Here is a 21,727-nt window from a genome sequence, read left to right as displayed (position 1 = left end):
GGAGCTGCGCTCTCCAACGAGGACCACGTCACCTACGTCTCCAAGGTGGAGCAGTCCATCGTAGGCATGAAGACGGTGAGGCACGCACACACACACACACATGCGTTCACGCACACACACGCACACACACACACATGCACACGCATTCACGCACACACGCATGCACGCACACACACGCACGCACACACGTTCACACACACAGACACAGCATTCACGCACACACGCATTCACGCACACACACATACACTTTCACGCACACACAAACACACACACACAAACACACACACACACACACACACACACACACACACACACACACACGCATTAACCCACACACGCATTCACACACACACAAACGCATTCCCGCACGCAAAGACACACATTAAAAACAGTTGATTGGTCCACCGTAGTGATCAGTGAACTGGCTGATGTTGGGCTACAGGCGTCCAGATGGCCGCAGTAGGAGCATCACAGGGAGTCAAGCGGGGGTCAAAGGGGGGACCCCCACCAGTCCTGTGTCTACGAGGGCGCCCACGTGACCTGCTGGTGGTTCTCAGGCTGCGCAGCGCCTCCGACCGCCTCATCGTCCGCGCGCGTTCCACGACCACGTGAGCGACAGGCGTTCAGACGCGGCGCGCTTTACGACATCATCAGCGACACACGCGGCGGTAAAACTGAGGAACTCCGCCGCCCCCGGGGAACGCTCCCTCACTCATTAACGAGGCGCCCCCCCCCCGCGCCGGGCAGCGCTGCGTCAGCGGAGAGTGTCGTTATCCATCAGCCGTCTCGTTAGCAGCCCGCCGCCATTAGCCCAGGTCATTACCCGGGTTCGATACCTCGTTAGCCAACGCGTCTCCCGCCGCACCTCCATTCCTCCTGCTCAATGGAGGATAGGAATGCTTGGAGAGTCGCTGTGTCTGCGTGTGTGTGTGTGTGTGTGTGTGTGTGCACGTGTGTGTGTGTGCATGTGTGTGCTGTGTGTGTGTTTGTGTCTGCTTTTGTGTGAGCACGTGTGTGTGTGTGTACGTGTGTTTGTCTGTGTCTGTGTGTCTGTCAGTGTGTATGTCTGTGTGCGTGCGTGCGTGTGTGCGTGTGTGTGTGTGTGTGTGTGTTTGTTTGTGTGTGTGCTTTTGTGTGAGCACGTGTGTGTGTGTGTCCGTGTGTGTGTTTGTCTGTGTCTGTGTGTCTGTCTGTGTGTATGTGTGTGTGCGTGTGTGTGTGCGTGCGTGTGTCCCTGAGAGTACACAGTGACGGGTTGATCCTTCAGTGAATCATAATCGGTGAAAAGGGTTTGACGCGTGTTTGCCTTCACACCGCGTCTGTTGAACGTCCTCCGACGCGGCGGGCGCTGCAGACAGCGGTGCAGCTGTCCTGGGCCGCGCCTCCACTGAGCCTCCAGCCTCTCCTATTGGTAGGCCGGCCGGCGGTCGATGCGGAGGAGAGTTGGTCATCCCTCCATGTGTTTCGTCTGTTCGTGACGTTGACCGCTGACGTCCGACCGCATGACCTCGATCCTCCTCCTCCACCACGTCAGTCTGCTCTCTGTTCTCTCTCACCCAGGAGAGAGAGAGAGAGAGAGAGAGAGAGAGAGAGAGAGAGAGATGCAGTGTGTGCGCTGTGTGTATGCATGCGTGTGGGAACCATATCTAGTTCACACACGTGAATGAAGGCGAGGGGGGGGGGGGGGGGGGGCGCTGAGCGTGTGTTAGACTGTTCATGGAGGCTCACGGCGTCCGTTCACGGTGGAATTGGTTTCCCACGGTAACGGAGGCGGGAGAGTGAGACGACATGGAGAGAGAGAGAGAGAGAGATACGGGTGAGACGAGAGCGATTGAGGATGTGATTATAATCTCTCTCCTCTAAAACGGGAATAATCGCTGAGGTTTAATCTGTTTATATGTCGATGGGTGGGGGGGGGGGGGGGGGGGAGTGGTTTCCTGGTGAGGTGTCTGGTAGCCTAGCAACTGAACGTCCAGTCATACTATAACAGAGCATGAGCCTTGACGGCTCTCGGTACGACTCTGTGTTGAGCACAAGCCTGGATTTCGTTATTTTCTTATCGATGTTTATCGGCGTCCTGTTCCTTGATGGACAGGACAGCAACGACAGGGAATGACACGCAGCAGGTTGGACCGCGGCTCAGAATCGAACCTGCGGCCCGCGTGCTGAGCCCCCAGTCTGGGGGATAGCGGGGGGCAGTACATGCAGAGGTCTCCAATATTAATACAGACATCCCGTTCATCGTGTCTGAAGGTACTGGGAGAACAGTCAGATATATCCTGTACTGAACTTAGTAGGAATTTGGAGACAAGCATTTGTTTGAGCTGAGAGCTCTGCTTATCGTTCACCCGTTCCATGATTCAGTACCGCCTCCTCTCTCTCTCTCTCTCTCTCTCTCTCTCTCTCTCTCTCTCTCTCTCTCTCTCTCTCTCTCTCTCTCTCTCTCTCTCTCTCTCTCTCTCTCTCTCTCTCTCTCTCTCTCTCTCTCTCTCTCTCTCTCTCTCTGGACCCCCCCGGGGCGACGCACGTCGCTGAGCCTGCCCCCCACTGGGAGAGGAAGCAAATGAGTCTCTTGTAAACCCCGCTTTAATTCCCTGTGTTCCCCCCCCGGGGTCTTTGGGGGGTCACAGCGCGATTGTTTGTCACAAAACAACCTGAGAGGTTTTTTTTGGAAACATTAGCAGAGACGCAGAACCTCTTTATTATGGGATGAGCGATAATAAAGGGGTTCCGTGCCACTCATTTGTTCTATGCTGACCCTTACTCCCCGTGCTGAATCGGCCGGGCTGGATCGGTTAAACTTGAACGTAGCTTGCGCTAGGGATGTGAATAACTCATAATGTTCATGGTCGAATAGTCAGTGGGTGGTTTGAACGCATAATCGATTATTCGATGTGTGCCGACATTCACAAAGGCAGCATGATGGAACATCGGCAAGAAATCACTTAATATCTTAAAAGCAAAAAAACAACTAACTGCTAAGTAGTTCCAGTCAAATTGTCTGTTCAGCCTTCAAAACCAGAGCTGGTAAATTGTGAAAAATGCATTAAACTGTCATCAGAAAGTACATGATAAATATGTACACTTTATGTTGAAAGTATAGACTGTCGCGATTCCCATTGAAACGAATGACGCCGTGATTCGGAAATGAACTAAACTGTAATCAGACAACGCGGTTATATGCTATAGACCCTAGAGTATCTGTGGTATAAAGGTTGGGACGAATTTTGAATTATGAATGTGTACAATGCATAACGTTAGCTCTCTGGCTCACAGCTGAGCGGACTAGAATATCTCCCGTTGCCAAGTCGTAGCTAAAGTCTGTTACGTTTCCCGTGCATAAGAACCTTACGGGAGGGTAAAGATTGTTCCAGTCATTAGTCAAACCCTCAGCGATACCAGGGAAACAAAGTTATGGCTTGTGAAAAACGTCATAGTTGGATTGTAAAACGCATGAAAATATAAATGAATGGCCTGAATTTATTTTCTTTGGCAAGGGACCATGGTATAAGCGGGATAATGCCCTTCGAGGTGTCGAACATTAGTTCCGTCCGTTCAATTCTTGTTTATTTGAATGGGAAAAAATTTTAACGTAACAATGTTAAAAATCTGCTTTGACCCTCGGGATTGAATAATCGAATATTCAGACCCATCCATTGCTTGCGCTGCGTCACCTAAAACCGATCCATCTCTCCAATCCTGCCGCGGACCAATCAATGCGCGCGGTGGACAACTGCTTCTCTTCCGTATTGGAGATCGGTTTCATTGACGTGTGGACGTGACTCCTGAGTATCGGCCCGTCTCTAATCAGCAGAACGCACTTACTGACGCGGCACAAAAACTTTAAAGGCTCTTTTACAAACACCAAAAAGCCCCGCTCAGCTTTAACTTCCCTTTGTTTGAGCTCACGGGAGGTGGATCTCAGAGCTGTTTTGCTTCCTCCTGAAACCTCCAAGCCGAGTCCCCCCCCCCCCCTTGACTCCCTGACTCCCCGTGTGTCACGTCGTTATGGTCGCGTGGTTGATGGTGTGTTTTGCTGCAGGTGCTGTCGGTGCCCCACAGAAGGCTGGTCTGCTGCAGCCGTCTGTTCGAGGTGACGGACGTCGGCAAGGCCCAGAAGCAGGCGGCCCACCAGAGAGAGGTGTTCCTCTTCAACGACCTCATCGTGGTGAGCTGGGACCGTCACTCTGATACGTAGATCAGCCTTTCCCTGGCGTGAACCCCCCTCTGCAGGTTCTTTGTGGCCCGGGAGGACCCACCAGATATTGTGCACAGTAAATTAAGCAATCAATTCTCATGATCTTTATTTTAACACAATTATTATTGCAGGTGATGCTTTTATTGAAAGATATTTAGGGTGAATTTCATGCTGGTACAGGTCAGTAGCAGGTAGTGGTCAGGCGTCTTGCTGTTGGATGCCTACAGGTAGACTGCAGACGTTGGGTTGACCTACCGAGCTGGTGTTTAACGTCCACAGGAACGGTACGATGGGTGAAATAAAAGTATTACACGGAGAAACCACACTTCTAAGAGAAACCGGCTTCTAAGTAGTAGAAGAAGTTTACAGAGTGAATCTAAGATGTGGTTCTTAGGCTCTGCTTGGCGCTCGTTGCAGGAGAGTTGTTTGCTAGTGACAGCTGCAATGCACCATTTCTATAGGAACCCCTCTTCTTCTCCCCAAGTTTATTTTCTATAAACTCTCGAAATATTCTGCCACTTCTCTGATCAGATGAAAACAGTGTGTGCAGAATAATGATCAGTTTTTGAGAGCGGGGATTGAAAGCTTTCAACCCAAAGACGTTTAGTATGTGCTGGAAGTCAACAATTGAAAGAAATGATCTGTTTTACTTCGGTCACAGCAACAATAAGTTATTCCCTTCCCTTATAGCGTCGAAATCATCGGCTTAAAAGATGTGCCTTCTCTTGAATATTTTGACTGCTTTCTAATGACAACTGGGTTCTCATTCCACTCACTGAAAGCAAAGTGAAGAGAAACGTTCCACCATTTATTTTACTTTTTTCCCCGGAGATATCAAATCAGGGGAGGAGACGATCTGAAAGAATCCGGGCGTTATCTTTCATTGGACCTCTAAAAGAGAGCGGTTGGATATTTCCCAGAGACAATCTATTTCCCTTTGAAAGGAGAGCCGCGGTAATGGCTCCAGTGTTTTTTAACACTGTGATGAAGTTCGGAGGCGGACTATCCTTGGGTGTGCAAACGTTTGCTCGCCGGTTTAGGTTCGGCCCGCTCTCCTTATCCGACTACTTTGGGCTGTTCCTTCATCACGCCCCCTCCCACGTGACTGGAGAGTGAAGCCCGATCTTCATCTCGTTTCAGACGTAGCACTTATCTCTCATTGTGGCTCTCCCACACACATTGGAAATAATTCAACGTTAAACTGCATATTAAAAAGGGTTTGATTCTTTTTTTTTTCTTTTTTTTTTAATATTTATTTTTATCACTTAGTAATGCCTGTTCAGTATATGATTGGCGTCCATAGCTAAACCGCTCATATAGGATTCTTTCTGGTTTGGTTTGTGTCAGATTTTGAAGCTGTGTCCGAAGAAGAAGAGCTCTGCAGCGTACACCTTCTGTAAAGCCATGGGCCTGCTGGGCATGCAGTTCCACCTGTTTGAGAACGAGTGTAAGTCAGCACACACTCCCGCACACACACACACACACACACACACACACACACACACACTCCCACACACACACACACACACACACACACACTCCCATACACACACACACACACACACACACACACACACACACACACACACACACACACACACACACACACACACACACACACACACACACTCACACACACACACACTCCCACACACACACACACACACACACACACACACTCCCGCACACACACACACACACACACACACACTCCCACACAAACACACACACACACACACACACACACACACACACACACACACACACACACACACACACACACACACACACACACACACACACACACACACACACACACACACACTCACTCAATGTCAACCTGAACTTAGCCTTCCATCCTTTTATCTTGGTTGAAAACAGCATAACTTAACTGAAATCATATCGCATTTGCCATTTTATCCTCAATACTTGGCCAATAAAAGCAGCCGGTTGTCAATTGTTTATCTGTTAAACACTAAATGCATTGTTAAAACAAAGTACACTGGGCGATCCTGAATGATCGTGGATGACGAGGGAAAGGGAAGGACAGACTTCCTGTCGCCACATGCTTCAGTGAGCTGCTACACTATACGATGAATATTCTGCCAACAGCACTCCATCCAGGTATATAGCAGTGGTGAAATGGGCTGCCGTTGACAATGTCACCCTCATCTCCTCTCGCTCTCTCCCCCCCCTCCCTCCTCCCTCTCCTCCCTCTCCTCCCCTCCCTCCTTTGAATCCTTGCCCAACAAGTGAGACAGAGAAATAAAAATATGAAAGTACTATCTCCCTCTATATTCCTCTGGGGCAGAGAGGTACACAGCACTACGTCTGGGAGGGCTGGGGGGGGCACAGAAGGGACCTTCATCAAGGAGGACCGGGACGCACAGAAGCGAAGAGGGCCGAAATGAAGAATGAAAAAGGGAAATTGTTGCGACAAGACGTGTCTCTCAAATGGATTTATTTAGGGCTCTCCAGAGGCGGAGGTAACCTCGTGCTTTGTGGCTGAAACAATAGGGTTGAGAAGAGGGCGATTCAATAGAATTGATTAACGCCAGCGTTTGAAACCTTCTTGTGATTTATTGCGTCTTCCACATTAGTTGCGATGTGAACCTCAAAAACAGCCGAGTGATTCATCCAGAAACAATGGAGTTGTGGGCGTGTGTGTGTGTGTTTGTGTGTGTGCATTTGTGTGCGATCCGCAGTATTGAAAACTTTCATTGGAGAAGCGCTTTCAGTGTTTTTCTATCCTTAGAATGGACCCCACCTTTTATGCAGAGAAAATACGTAGGTAGGTGGAGTATTGAGTATCTCCAGGGATGTAGAAGGTGTTTTATTACCTTGTGTGTACACAAGTGGTCAAGCAGCAGTACTTATGACCAGGGAGTGTCCACATGTATGGCCTACTCTACATTATAGTATGACAGTATCATAGTATTATTAGGGATTTTGACAACATTTAATTATATATGAATGAACTTATGTTAGACCTCATTGTACGCAACCTGTGGTGTTTTCAGGTTTCTTATATTAAAAAAATATTTTACGCCAGCAAATCTTCGATATAAAATCATTCCTGATAGATGAGAGTTAGTCCTCAGGTGGAAGGTGAGCTGATCAGGCAGCGTCTGGACGGCTCTGGTCCTACTAGACAAATTCTGTTTTCTGATCTCTCCCCTCATTCGAGCCGTGAGCGTCGGTTATCAGCTCCCGGAGCAGGAAGAAGAAGAAGAAGAAGAGGCGATAGGAACATGGAGGAGGAATACAGAGTTCTTTGAAGTAGAATTTGACGACATGATTACCACAGAGAGCTCTCCCTCTCTGACTCCCCCCACCATCCACAGGTTCACAGCGTCCGCGCCCTGGCGTTCTCTCGCCGTGGCATGAGAACAACTCCGTTGTAAATTTGTGACATTCACAATCACACACATGTGTGATTCAACCAATTGAAACAACTGTTTGGTCATTTCTGACCTTTGTTGTGTTATTGTGCGTTCCTCAGAATACCTCTGTTGTGTTGTGTGTTCTCTGACTACCTCTGTTGTGTTGTGCGTTCTCTGTTGTGTTGTGTGTTCTCAGACTACTCCTGTTGTGTTGTGCGTTCTCAGAGTACCTCTGTTGTGTTGTGCGTTCTCAGACTACCTCTCTTGTGTTGTGCGTTGTCAGACTACCTCTGTTGTGTTGTGTGTTCTCAGAATACCTCTGTTGTGTTGTGTGTTCTCAGAGAACCTCTGTTGTGTTGTGCGTTCTCAGACTACCCCCATGGCATCAGCATCCTGTCCCCCTTCGGCTCAGACAGGAAGCAGGTGCTCAACTTCTGCGCTCCGAGCGCCGAGGAGCTGCTCAAGTTCCTGGAGGACCTGAAGGAGTCCATCGCAGAGGTGTCCGAGATGGAGCAGATACGCATCGAGTGTGGGTACCCCCCCTGCTACGTGTGTGTGTGTGTGTGTGTGTGTGTGTGTGTGTGTGTGTGTGTGTGTGTGTGTGTGTGTGTGTGTGTGTCTATTTCTGTGTGTGTGTGTGTGTGTGTGTGTGTGTGTGTGTGTGTGTGTGTGTGTGTGTGTGTGTGTGTGTCTATTTCTGTGTGTGTGTGTGTGTGTTTGTGTGTGTGTGTGTGTCTGCGTGTGTGTCTGTGTGTACGTGTGTGTGTGTGTTTGTGTGTGTGTGTATGCGCTTGTGTGTGTGTGTGTGTGTATGCGTGTGAGGTTGTGTGTATGCTCTTGTGTGTGTACGTGGTTGTGTGTGTGTGTGTGTGCGTGTGCGTGCACATGAGGCTATAAACAGAAGTTGTTTACCATAGATTTGCATACTGTTGAACTTCAGTCGACGGTGGATCAGATGGGGTCGACCGATAGAAAGGGATTTACCCAAACAATAGCAAGATCAAATAGAGGGAGTCTTTCCCTATCGGTCCATCGGTGTGTGTGTGTGTGCATTTGTGCGTGTGCGTGTGCGTGTGTGTGTGTGTGTGTGTGTGTGTGTGTGTGTCAAAGCTTCATGTGCAAGGTTTATTCATGTGATTAAGGTATTAACCTTCAACGTTCTCCCAATCCCATTTCACCTGATTGCAAACTTTGGCAGAGAGAGAGAGTGAGAGTGAGAGTGAGAGTGGGATAGGGAGTGAGAGTGAGAGTGGGATAGGGAGTGGGAGTGAGAGTGGGATAGGGAGTGGGAGTGAGAGTGGGATAGGGAGTGGGAGTGAGTCTTCACAGAGCGGCCAGAGCAGAAAGGAGGGAATAAGCCAAAGGTAGCTCATTGATGGCCTCGCTCAGCCAGACCGTAGTCTCTCTGCTCGTTAGGTCTGGAAGGTCTAGTCGTCAGTCAGGCTTACTCAGCAGCTGATTGGATGAGCTTCAGCAAGCCCGGTCTCCATTGGCTCATTTCCAACGTCAACACCAAGAGTAGGGCCCGACCGATATTGATTTTTGAGTGCCGATGCCGATTATTTTCAGAGAAAAATTACGATTACGATTTAATCGGCCGATTAAAAAAAACCAAAAAAAAAAAAACATATAAAACGTAGTTTTTGATACCTTAAATATACTTTAAACACTTTTGACGAATATGTGAATTGAATGCAGAATCTTTGAGTGTTTTAGAATACATTTACAGTCAAAAATGAGTGCAATGTAAAATGTAAAATAAATAACTAACTCCCAATGTGCTGCGCTCGTGAGCAGTGACTAACACGTGCGTGCTGAGCAGTATGGTCTCACCGTTAGAGTCTACAGTATAAAAAATTAACATGGCCTGGGACCTAAAGAAAAACAGGCACAACATGCTCAAACAACGCGTCTTGTGTACATTGGTGAGGTGAGCGCGCAGCTGCCTGAGCGAGCGTGCTTTCATCTTGTACGGTAAAATTCAATCTCCTCTTTTTTACTCCAGCTAAAGTTGTTAGTTAGCAAGGCGAGTAGGAGCGCAATCTGCAGGATACTAATCGCAATACCATTTATAAAATTAAAAAAAAAAAAAAACGGTTGTAATCGGCGTCTTTTTGGCCGATGCCGATTATTTTCAAAAAGGCTATAATCGGCCGATTAAATCGGCAGGCCGATAAATCGGTCGGGCCCTAACCAAGAGCGAATGATACTGCTAGCTCCTCACGGTCACTGGGCTAGCTCCTCACGGTCGCTAGGCTAGCTCCTCACGGTCGCTGGGCTAGCTCCTCACGGTCGCCGGGCTAGCTCAACACGGTCGCCGGGCTAGCTCCTCACGGTCGCCGGCCTAGCTCCTCACGTCACTAGGCTAGCTCCTCACGGTCGCTGGGCTAGCTCCTCACGGTCGCTGGGCTAGCTCCTCAGGGGTCGCCGGGCTAGCTTCTCACGGTCGCCGGGCAAGCTCCTCAGGGGTCGCTGGGCTAGCTCCTCAGGGGTCGCTGGGCTAGCTCCTCACACACGCTGGGCTAGCTCCTCACGCTCGCTGGGCTAGCTCCTCAAGGTCACGGTCTCCTCACGGTCACGGTCGCCGGGCTAGCTCCTCACGGTCGCCGGGCTAGCTCCTCGCGGTCGCCAGGCTAGCTCCTCACGGTCGCTAGGCTAGCTCCTCAAGGTCGCTGGGCTAACTCCTCACGGTCGCTAGGCTAGCTCTTCGCGGTCGCTAGGCTAGCTCTTCACGGCTGACTCATGGAAAAGAAAATCAAGCTCACCTCTTTACTTTGGGTTTACTTTTCAAACTGATCCTCTGATATGTTCTTCTTCTGATATGTTTTCTTACCTTGTCCCAGGTGTAGGGGCACTTCAGCCTTTTGTGATGTTTCCTAGGGTGCGCTGAGACCATAAGACAACAGGCATGAGGACAGGACATGGGGCGATACAGAGATGGAAGTGTAGACCGGTCTCTTGGGCGCCACACACTTCCTAGAACACCAGCTAGAGTACAAGGATAAACGTAGACACGCACGCACGCACGCACACACACACGCACGCACGCACGCACGCACACACACACGCACGCACACGCGCACACACGCACGCACACACGCACACACACACACACACACGCACACACACACACGTATGGATGCAGGCCCACAATCTTACAAAAACACACACACACACACACTCAATTGTGCACAAACGCATAAACATAAACACACACACACGTATATACACACCCCCCGACACTTAGACACTAGCACACACACACTCGCTTACATGCACACCGTCAGACACAGATGCGAATGAGCCCACACCAACAAAATAAGTAAGTAAAGAAGTTCCTGCACGCAGGCTTGCAGCATTTAAACTTGTAGTCCTGCAGTGCAAGCTGCAACTCCCAACTTTGAAGCAGCCGGTAACCATTAAGGACGTTACCATGTGGTCTTGCAAACTGGGATTTAAATGTAAAATGTACGATGGGAACAAAAGCACACACACACGCACACACATGCACACACGCACACACACACAAACACACAAACACTTATTGTTGGCACTCGACTCAATAGTCCTACGGCTGTTTTATTTATTTGCTTTGGTATTGTGCTCCTTGGGAGATGAAGGGGAGGACGGGGGAAGTCAGCGTTGTGTGATTCAAGATGTGCTAACTCTACAGCTGGCTGTTGATTACTAAGTCGCTTCATTATGAAAATTACCCCCAGACACCCCTCCCCCTCTCCCCCTCTCCCCCCCCTCCCCCTCTCCCCCTCTTCTGGGATGGAGAGAAATCATCCTCCTCGCTTTCTGACAGCCTTGCAGTGTTCGGCTGGCCACGTTAGTGGATAATCAGCACGTTTAATGAGCGCCCAGCCTGCCTGTGTGTGTGTGAGAGCGAGTGTGTGTGATCCGTCTTTAAAACATACGGAGTGAAGTCTGCTGCCACTCAGAGCCCACAGCCAGTCCTTCCACGCATTCACACATCCAAACGGGACGGGAATATCATTTCTTTGCGTAGAACGTCATACCACATCTCACATTACTGCGCTCACACTTCACACGACGCATGCCGACACAACGTGGCCGACATTTCATAGTGTCCGAAAACCCAGCTGAAAAAGGGGGTGCACTTGCCTTTTAAGGAACATGGCGCTTTGGTAAAGCCCCTCCAGTGGCCTGTGGAGCAGCTCTCCCTGGCAGTGGCCAGCCCCTGCCCCGTGGCGAGGGTGGTCCCGCCGCCAGAGCGCCCTTCAGCAGGGGGACCGTGAGTCGGGCTCGTGGTCGGGGACGGCACCAGACGGTTAGCAGCAGCCGTGCTGTGAAGGAGGGGCGGGACGCTTGAAGGTCTAGGAGATGTATGGCATGGCTGGAATTTCAATGGGCGCGCACTGTACAGACACACTGTACAGTGTGTCTGTACAGTGTGTCTGTACAGTGTGTACTACATGTTTATGTCGGCCTGGCTGTCTGTCTGTCATACTGGATCTGTGCATTCGTCCATCCATCCATCAACCTGTCTCCGATATACATAAACTCTCTCTCTCTCTTTTGCTCTCTCTCTCTCTGTCTCTCAGCCTGAGGCATACCAACGATGGTTATCCGTATCTTCGTATCTGTGTGTAAATGTGTGTGTGTGTGTTTGTATCTCTCTCTCTCTCTCTCTCTCTCTCTCTCTCTCTCTCTCTCTCTCTCTCTCTCTCTCTCTCTCTCTCTCTCTCTCTCTCTCTCTCTCTCTCTCTCTCTCTCTCTCTCTCTCTCTCTCTCTCTCTCTCTGATTGGTTGTCCTGTGTTCTGTGGTCTTCAGGGGAGCTGGAGAAGCAGCAGGGCTCCAAGACGCACTCTGCAAAGAACAACGGCACCCAGCTGGAGCTAAGGGCCATGCAGGGCTCCCCATCAGGTGTGTGTGTCTGTCAGGATGTGTGTGTGTGTGTGTGTAGGTGTGTGCACGTTTGTGTTGCATTGGGATGAAGAACGAGTTGTGCTTCTGGCTCTGATATCAGGGGGTTCTTTGACCACCATCGCCAATGCACTAGTGGGAAGGAAGCTTAGACATCCTGCCCAGACCCCCACTCTCTCAGAGAAAAGGGTCTGCAAAGGTTTCACATCAACGCACTGCAGACCGGCTCTGTGGAGGAACACTGATTGAAGTCCCCTCCGTAGCTTCACCCCTTTCTGTTTCTGGACGCCTGCCCCGGTATTTCGGCATTAACATATTAGTACTGCAGGATCTGAGATTACCAACGCATTGAAGAAAGCGTAATGAAATATAGAACTACTACCGCACAGCGTAAAAACCTTCACCATGCACACTGTGTGACCTTGCCAGTCGTGTTAATGTTTCATGTGTTTTCTATCCCTGAAGGTCATCAGGACATCCTGGACAGAAGTGGGCACAACGCAGTAGAGGTAAGTACCTTTTAATAGGCTTGTGTCCTATGCAGCAGGTAAGTTATTATTTATTCATTTTTTGTATTTATAATTTAAGTTATTTTGTCAGTTTAGTCAGTAAGCTAGTAAGAATAGAACAGCAACACAGTTAGCCTATAGGGTTAGCGTGCCGTTAGCCTACAGGGTTAGTCTTCTGTTAGCCTTCATGTTTAGCCTACTGTTAGCCCCCATGGTTAGCCTACAGGGTTAGCCTACTGCTAGCCTTCATGTTTAGCCTGCTGTTAGCCCCCATGGTTAGCCTACAGGGTTAGCCTACTGCTAGCCTTCATGTTTAGCCTGCTGTTAGCCCCCATGGTTAGCCTACAGGGTTAGCCTACTGCTAGCCTTCATGTTTAGCCTGCTGTTAGCCCCCATGGTTAGCCTACAGGGTTAGCCTACTGCTAGCCATTCGACAGAACCAGAGCGTTCCAGCCAGAGTGGAATGAAAAATCGTCAGCCAAGCAAAAAAAGAAAAACGCCCCCCTCTTCTCCTCCAAGATTTAAGACGGTGTTTCAAGGAAACCGTCGTAATCACGAAATACGAAAACATTCCCCATCATTCCCCCTCCGTGGACTACGACTTGGTACTTATGAATCTTCAAGCCTCTTTCAAAGGAGTGGGCTGTAAACTAGTTCTCATTGGTGAAAGCTTAATCAAAACTCGGCTTTTACCCACATAAGGGACGCAGTGTGTGTGCGCGCGTCTGTGTGTGTTTTATGCTCGACTCCTTAATTAACATACTTATAGTCAGGCAGTTAAGTTGAACGCTTGTTTGACCCAGATTCATCACCTCTCCTCGCTCGCCGGGATTCGGAGGAGACTGTGGCGTTGCCAAGCTCCTAAGCAGAGCGCAGACTGGGACATAAAGACGGCCTAGCAGCAACGGCCCCAAACGCATCCAAGGAACTGTTTCAACTATTGGCGAGGATGTTCTTGTGTTGAGCGATCGGTTACGCTGGGGAAATTGTCAAACAGGGTCCACCGTCTACCTGTTAGGAATCGTCAGGTAGACGCCTTAACCCCCTACCTGTTCATTGAGGACAGGTGTATCCAAAATAAATGAATAGGAAGATACTTTGGAGAAAAGTGTCTGAGATTATTTTTTTTTTAATGAATGACTTAAATGGCATGTATGGAAACTCATCTAAAGTCCAGATTATTAAGAGTCACGTCTCTCCTAGACACTCAGTCGAAGGCATTTTGTGGTCTTTATCTGGTTTGGGTTCTTTCCTTTCCAAGAGATTATAATTTCCGCCATAATAAGCACCAGAGTACAACCGAATTATATCCCACTGCTATACAAGCGCTGCATTTCTTCGGTCAGATCTGCAAGTGCAAAGTAGCACATACCACAAACCCTACTGCTGCAACAAATAAAGCATTTCAACACACAGCCACAAAGTATAGATGAAGGATTCAAGGTCCAAAGATAAATACACATCTCCGGGGGGAGAGGGGGGAGTGGAGGGGAGAGGGGGGGAGTGGGGGGGAGTGGGGGGGAGTGGGGGGAGAGGGGGAGAGGGGGGGAGTAAACCCGAACCCTGTTCTGAGGAGGAGCAGCGCCGACAGTGGGAGGGCACTGCCAACGCACACTCCCTCCTGACAACATCCGATGTGACACCTCTGTCAGCGTGCCCCCGTCCGTCGGTTCCGACGCGGCGTGGAGAATCAGCCCTGATCTGCTCTCCCCTCGCCGCTCCGCATCGCTGGTCAGGTAGAGGCCGAGGCGAGGAGGAGGATCTGTGAATGGCCGCGCCAGAGCACAATGAAGTCCCTGTTGCTCATCCCGAGGTAGACGTCAAACGCACGGTCGAAGGGCTGTGGGGGGGGGGGGGTTGTGGAGCCGGCCGCGCCGATCGAAACCCTTCTGTTAGCTCCTGACAACCTTGGGTCGGTTCGATGAAACTCTGGTTTCAAGTAGGCAGGAACGGAAGACATCCACATTGGCACAGAATGAAGGCCAAACACTGACAAGTCACACAAAAGAGTGTTTGGGATGTTGGGAGCAGACGTATTAGGCCGGGTTGAAGGCTACAGTCTTTCTCATCTCAGGTTCACAAACCTGCCATTGCACCCCTGATCTCCTGATCTCCATCCGGTTCGATTCAGGTTGAAGGACATCCGAAGGACTCTATAGTATAAGTGCTCTCGATAACCTCTCATTCAGTACATTACTGATCTGGGTCCCGTTCGTGAGTCAGTTACCAAGGATCTCTGTTGGTAGGCAGACATAATGTAAGCAAATGTTTACATCAGAACTTCCACTTCATTTGTCCTTGGGTGGGTAAAATGGCAGCGCTCTCCTTCAACCTGTTCTTGAGACGATTTAAAGCTTTCAACGGAAGGTGAATAGTGTCAGTGTGCGTCAGCAGAAGTGTAGGCCCCCGAACAAACGATAATTGACGACTCTCACTCTCCAACTCCAGCCAGGGTGTTAGCGTCCTTTAGCACAGCGAGGGTTTCATTCTGTTGACGTCTGCCTGTGGGCGTCACGATGGGTGTCGGCTTGAACACTGTGTCTCGTTCTCCCCTTGCACTCCTGTCCTGTCCTTGGTTTGGCTCCCTTCCTGTCTGCCGTTCACCCCCCCCCCCCCCCTCACTCCACTCTGCACCTGCCTGCCCCGCCGGTGGCGCCCCCCCCCCCCCCCCCCCCCTCCGCTCTGCACCTGCCTGCCCCGCCGGTGGCGCCCCCCAGGGGTTTGGAAAGGAACGACCCGAGGGCCCTCACTCGGTGGCGCCCCCCAGGGGTTTGGAAAGGAACGACCCGAGGGCCCTCACTCGGTGGCGCCCCCCAGGGGTTTGGAAAGGAACGACCCGAGGGCCCTCACTCGGTGGCGCCCCCCAGGGGTTTGGAAAGGAACGACCCGAGGGCCCTCACTCGGTGGCGCCCCCCAGGGGTTTGGAAAGGAACGACCCGAGGGCCCTCACTCGGTGGCGCCCCCCAGGGGTTTGGAAAGGAACGACCCGAGGGCCCTCACTCGGTGGCGCCTTTGGAACCGCCTCTCCCTGTTTGTTGGCCTCTGGCGACGCACCACCCGAACACCACCAACACCACCCCCACCAGCACCACCACCACCCCCACCACCACCGACACCACCCCCACCAGCACCACCACCCCCACCAGCACCACCACCACCCCCACCAGCACCACGCCCTCTCCACCAGCACCACCACCACCCCCACCAGCACCACCACCCCCACCACCCCCACCAGCACCACCACCCCCACCACCCCCACCAGCACCACCACCCCCACCAGCACCACCACCCCCAGCACCACCACCCCCACCAGCACCACCACCCCCACCACCACCACCACCACCCCCACCACCACCACCACCACCACCACCCCCACCAGCACCACCACCCCCACCACCCCCACCAGCACCACCACCCCCACCACCACCAGCACCACCACCCCCACCAGCACCCCCACCACCACCACCACCCCCACCAGCACCACCACCCCCACCACCACCACCACCACCACCACCACCAGCACCACCACCCCCACCAGCACCAAGCCCTCTCCCCAGCACCACCACCCCCTGAACACCACCGACACCACCCCCACCAGCACCACGCCCCCTCCCCAGCACCACCACCACCGACACCACCCCCACCAGCACCAAGCCCTCTCCCCAGCACCACCACCCCCTGAACACCACCACCCCCACCAGCACCACCACCCCCTGAACACCACCGACACCACCCCCCCCAGCACCACGCCCTCTCCACCAGCACCACCTCCCCCACCACCACCACCCGAACACCACCGACACCACCCCCACCAGCACCACGCCCTCTCCACCAGCACCACCACCCCCACCAGCACCACGCCCTCTCCACCAGCACCACCACCCCCACCAGCACCACCACCACCCGAACACCACCGACACCAGCACCACGCCCTCTCCCCAGCACCACCAGCACCGACACCACCCCCACCACCAGCACCACCTCCCCCACCAGCACCACACCCCCACCAGCACCTCCCCCCGTCAGAACCCTCCCACTGTGTTCCCCAGTGGTCCCCGTCCCCCCGTGTGTCGGGGGGGGGGAGGACGATGGAGGACCTCCTCTTCTGTACCTGAGCCCCGCCCCCCTCGCATGCCAGTGTCTACCCCCCCCCCAGTAGACCCCCCAGAGCTGAGAGGGCTGGACGGACGTAGAGGAGGAGTCTTATAACACATGATGCTGTTCTCTTGGCTGTTTTCTAAACTAGGTGTCAATCCAAAACAGGCTTCAGACGTACCGGCTCAGCTGCAGCCCGGAGCCGAGCCCCGGGAGCGCGGGCCCTCCTAGCCACCAGGGGGCGCTCTTCAGGCCGGAGTCGCCCCAGGGCCCCCTGCCCGCCCCCCAGCATCACACGCCGCTGGCCGCGGCGCCGGCGCCGGGCGTGGCCCCGGGCACCCCCACCCACCACCACCTCCACCAACTGCACCAACACCAGCTGCACCTGCACCAGCTCCACCTGCAGCAGCAGCAGCAGCAGCAGCTCCACCCCCTGGCGGCCCCCCCGGCGGCGGCCGTCAGCCTGGGGGACCTGCGCCCCGAGGCGCTGCACATCCAGTGCCAGCAGATCGTCAAGGTCCTGCTGATGGACGGCGCGGGGCGGCACGGCCACGTGGAGGCCTTCCTCAGCCAGACGCCACACCCCCACCAACACCTGTACCACCACCAGCCCTACCAACACCACCACCACCACCACCTGCACCCCAGCCTGCAGCCGCACCCCCTCCTCCACCACCACCACCACCACCAGCCCTACCACCACCACAGCCTCCACCAGCTCAGCCCGCCCGCCGCCGCCGCCGAGCAGCAGCCCCCGCTGCCGCCGCCGCCGCCGCCCTACAACCACCCCCACCAGTACATCCCCCCCCCGGACCCCCGCCTCGGCCTGGCCCGCACCCCCAGCGGCTCCCAGAGCATGCTGTGAGCAAAGACCCGGACCCGGAGCCGGGCCCGGAGCCGGACCCGGAGCCGGGCCTGGAGCCGGGCCTGGAGCCGGGCCTGGACTCCCTCTCCCAGCAAAGACCTGCACACTCATTTATATACATGCATATATATGTACACAAATATATGTATATATATGTGTGTATATACATATACTGATACAGCTCACACACATACACAGAGCACAGTGATACAGCTCACACACGCACACAAACACAACGCAAGTCTGTACCCCAATACCTGCTTAACCAACCACACAAACCCACCTTCTTTTACCAAATGATACATTATGTACATATATACATACAGAAGATAGAAGAATATGATTATGAAATCACAATGTATATGCATATATTTAAGGTAAAAATGAAACAAAAGAGAATGAAGATTTTCAATAGTTGCTGAGAATTCAATGAATTGCTGATATAACGTTTTACGTTTATGTATTTTGAAATATTAGGTAGTTTTAACAAATTTCTATAACTTTTCTTCATTTTTTTGCCAGTTTAAACTCTTTGATGCTCGAAAAAAGAAAAAAAACACGTTAGTTGCGGGCAGATTTCCTCGTAGTCTGGGTACACTGTCCGATCCGAAAAACCAACAGAAATATTTTTAGATGGATTGGTGATGGATTGCATCTCTTTGTGGACCGCTTGATTTCACTTTTATCATCCCTAACCTCATGTCTACTCAGTACTACAGTGTGTGTGTGTGTGTGTGTGTGTGTGTGTGTGTGTGTGTGTGTGTGTGTGTGTGTGTGTGTGTGTGTGCGTGTGTGTGCATAGTTTTTGCGTGCAAGTCAAATATATATAAGCCTCCACGAGAGAAAAGAGTGGATGCACTCGCCTCTATGCTAGGGCTAGGGTAACAATTAAAACATAAAAAAAATATTCTGCTGCTTTCAGTAATTGTATCTTTTGCCCGCTTTTCCTTTACAAGGGGCCCCAAAAAAAGGATAAATTAACAATGGTGACGAAGTCTCACAGAACATTGTCGGAACTTCAAAACTCGGCTCCTTGTTTTGCGATTTAACTAATGTGTTACTTTGGATGAAAAACATTTTCCTCCCCTCTGCGGTTTTTCGGGAGAAAACGACCCCCGGTGTTTGTCTGTCACGCTGCTTCCCGTCTTGTTGTGCTTCTCTTCTATCGTCCTCCGCTATCCGAACGTCTGTCACGCTCAGAGGATTCTCTGACACACAGACGGAGAGCGAAGGCAACTAATAATACGGCCTCATCACCGCCAAACCAAATCACCCCAGCGCCCACCTGAGGAACCTCATCACTATGGTTACCACGTTATTGTTTGACTGGTACGCTTCCTGTTTGCTGTGGTGACCTTCTGCCAGGCCTTTGTGTTCGTGTTGGGAACGGAACGTCTGAATATTTGCCATTTGGCTCCACTGAGGATCACCAAGAAGCTGTACTTATTGAGATGTTGAGAATCTATTTATTATTTTTATCTTTTTTATCTATTTATTTATTTAGTTGTATATTTATTTATTGGTGTTTGTATTTATTTATTTATTAGTTGTTCGGCATAGGTTCATATTGACACAATATTGCGTTTGTGTGAGTGTTGTGTATCCATTTGAATCTGCTAAAATCCTGAATTCATAAACCACCATTTGATTCCAGTCTCCACAACTCTTTTTTACATATTTTTGTTTCGTTCCCCAGATAACATTTCCATGTGACATTTTGAAAAAGTCAAGAGTTTTCTCTGATCTGAGAGATGCACACACAAACACACACACCAAGCTCCTGTGTCAAAATGCCGCCTCCATGAATCTGATGGCTCGTGTTCTTGCTGAATGCTCGATGCGGGGGAGGCGGGGGTATATCTGATGCCCTCTGCTGCCCCAGCCCCAGTGGATTGTAAAGATCACACCAGCGGGGGTCAGACGGACAGGTGACCTGGAGACCCTGCTGCGGGGGCGGGTCCTTCTGAGGGAGGGCTACCTCCTGATTGGCTGAATCTCTGAACGCGTGCTTCTCTCTTGTCAACCTGAGATGTTGATTTCTAATCCCTGATCGCTAGATGGTCTCTGTCCCCTTTCTGCATTGTACCACAAAACGGAAGGATCAAGGCTCTGTGTGTGCGTGTGTGTGTACGTGTGCATCTGTGCTTGTGTGTATGTGTGCGCACGCATGTGTGTGTGGGACACACACAATGACCTTGTATAATGAATAAGAGCGTTTATAAAATAACGATTCACAAAGTGGCGGTTCTATCTAGTTGTTCCAACACGACATCGATCGATGGATAGATGATCGATGGATCGATGGATTAAGGATGTCCACGTCACTGCTGCTGTGAGTTCCACGGTACACGCGGTGTTTTGCTTGTTTTGATTTTATTTAGAAGAATGCGATGGTGTGCCCATGCATGGCTCTGCTCTGGGGAACCGAGGCCTAACGAACTAACTGTGATCCCACTAAGTCTCTCTAGAGACTTCATTTTTCTTGTGCATGACTGAATTTGTTGCCCGTTTAAAGAACAGAGAGACACTAGCTGATCCCTGGGGGGTGTCCCGCGTCATGGGCACTGGGCAGGACAGTAAGCTTCCTTGAGTTCCGGTCAGGAGCATTTAAAAACAACCCGTCCTAAATAGAAGTTTGATTATAAAAAAATATGAGGATTAAAAAACCAGCTGAAAACAGATTTACTTTGTAGTTACACTGGGACTGTTAGTTTGGTTTAAACACAAAAGAAAATCCGTCTACCAGCTGTTACATTACATATAATTAATAGCCTACATTAGCTTATTATTTTAGTTTAATTAGGTCAGCTGTCACTCTTTCATTTGGTGTTATGTCATTTTAGCCCTTGGGAATAATTATAATGTTTTGTTTCTGGAGTGTAGGCATTTCTCTTGCACACGCTGATGGTTTTACAATCAAATCCATGAATGAAGTAAGTTGTTGAAAGAAATAAAGAGATTCTTTCACTGCACTTTAGAGGGAAAAAAATACATCGATGTGCTAACAAATAAAACACACTTTTAGATATGTATTTGTAAAAAAAAACTGTCTCAAGTTCGCATTGAAATGGGCGCCCTGCGTCGCAGTGTCATCTCTGACCCAGGGTATCCGTTTCATTTCATGTCACGGGGTTGTGCATTTTGTGTGTGAGAAATGAACGAGTGATCTGTTGTTTCTGTGTGTTTATACCTTCCATTTCCAAATGTAAACACAATGTTGCAGACAACAGCAGTCCTCCGTCTGTCCTCTCCCTTCTCTCTGTATCAGTCGACTGCTCCTCGACGGCGCTCTGTCCTGTTCCAATACTTAACAAAACGGACAGAGCTGCGTTTGAGCAGTACGTCAATATTACCCAGATGACGTTCTACTGAGTCAAAAGATGAGAATATCACAGAGTGGCACGCAGTAGCCCCACACTACCGCTGAACCAGAGCGTAGGATCTGTGAACCAAAGGGCTCCGTCAGGCCAACGCACGCCACTGTGCGCCCTCTCTCCTGGGTTTGTAGCAGCACTGTGTTCATAGGAAGGGAGATGTATGGGCAGGACTCATGTTTAAGTACAAATCACATGACAGACTTTCCCAGCCATTAGCTGCCTTCGTTAGCTTTGGCTCGCTCCCCTTCCTGTCCGTGGAGTACTATATCAACATGCTATTAAAGAATTATTTCAGTCTATTCACCAAACCAGGCTTATCGTGGTCCTTTTTTGTTGAATGTCTTGAATATATCATGTCAATGACGTCTTACCACTGATTGCACCTTGATTTTCCACACACTAACAAGAA

General features: G+C 50.9%; 1 protein-coding gene across 1 annotated transcript in view; it reads left to right on the top strand.

Moving 5' to 3' along the window:
- Positions 1–21,626, top strand: part of LOC132448063 (IQ motif and SEC7 domain-containing protein 3-like) — a 35,648-nt gene extending 14,022 nt beyond the window's left edge. The window contains 7 exon segments of the mRNA XM_060039126.1: positions 5–75; positions 4,043–4,168; positions 5,546–5,645; positions 7,952–8,110; positions 12,380–12,472; positions 12,938–12,981; positions 17,228–21,626. Of these exon segments, the coding sequence (XP_059895109.1) occupies positions 5–75; positions 4,043–4,168; positions 5,546–5,645; positions 7,952–8,110; positions 12,380–12,472; positions 12,938–12,981; positions 17,228–17,941 (1,307 nt within the window). The 3' untranslated portion in view covers positions 17,942–21,626.
- Positions 21,627–21,727: the final 101 nt, after the last annotated feature.

The sequence above is a fragment of the Gadus macrocephalus genome, chromosome 19, assembly GCF_031168955.1.
Source record: "Gadus macrocephalus chromosome 19, ASM3116895v1".
Classification (NCBI taxonomy): Eukaryota; Metazoa; Chordata; class Actinopteri; order Gadiformes; family Gadidae; genus Gadus; species Gadus macrocephalus.
This window is presented reverse-complemented; position numbering and strand designations above follow the sequence as displayed.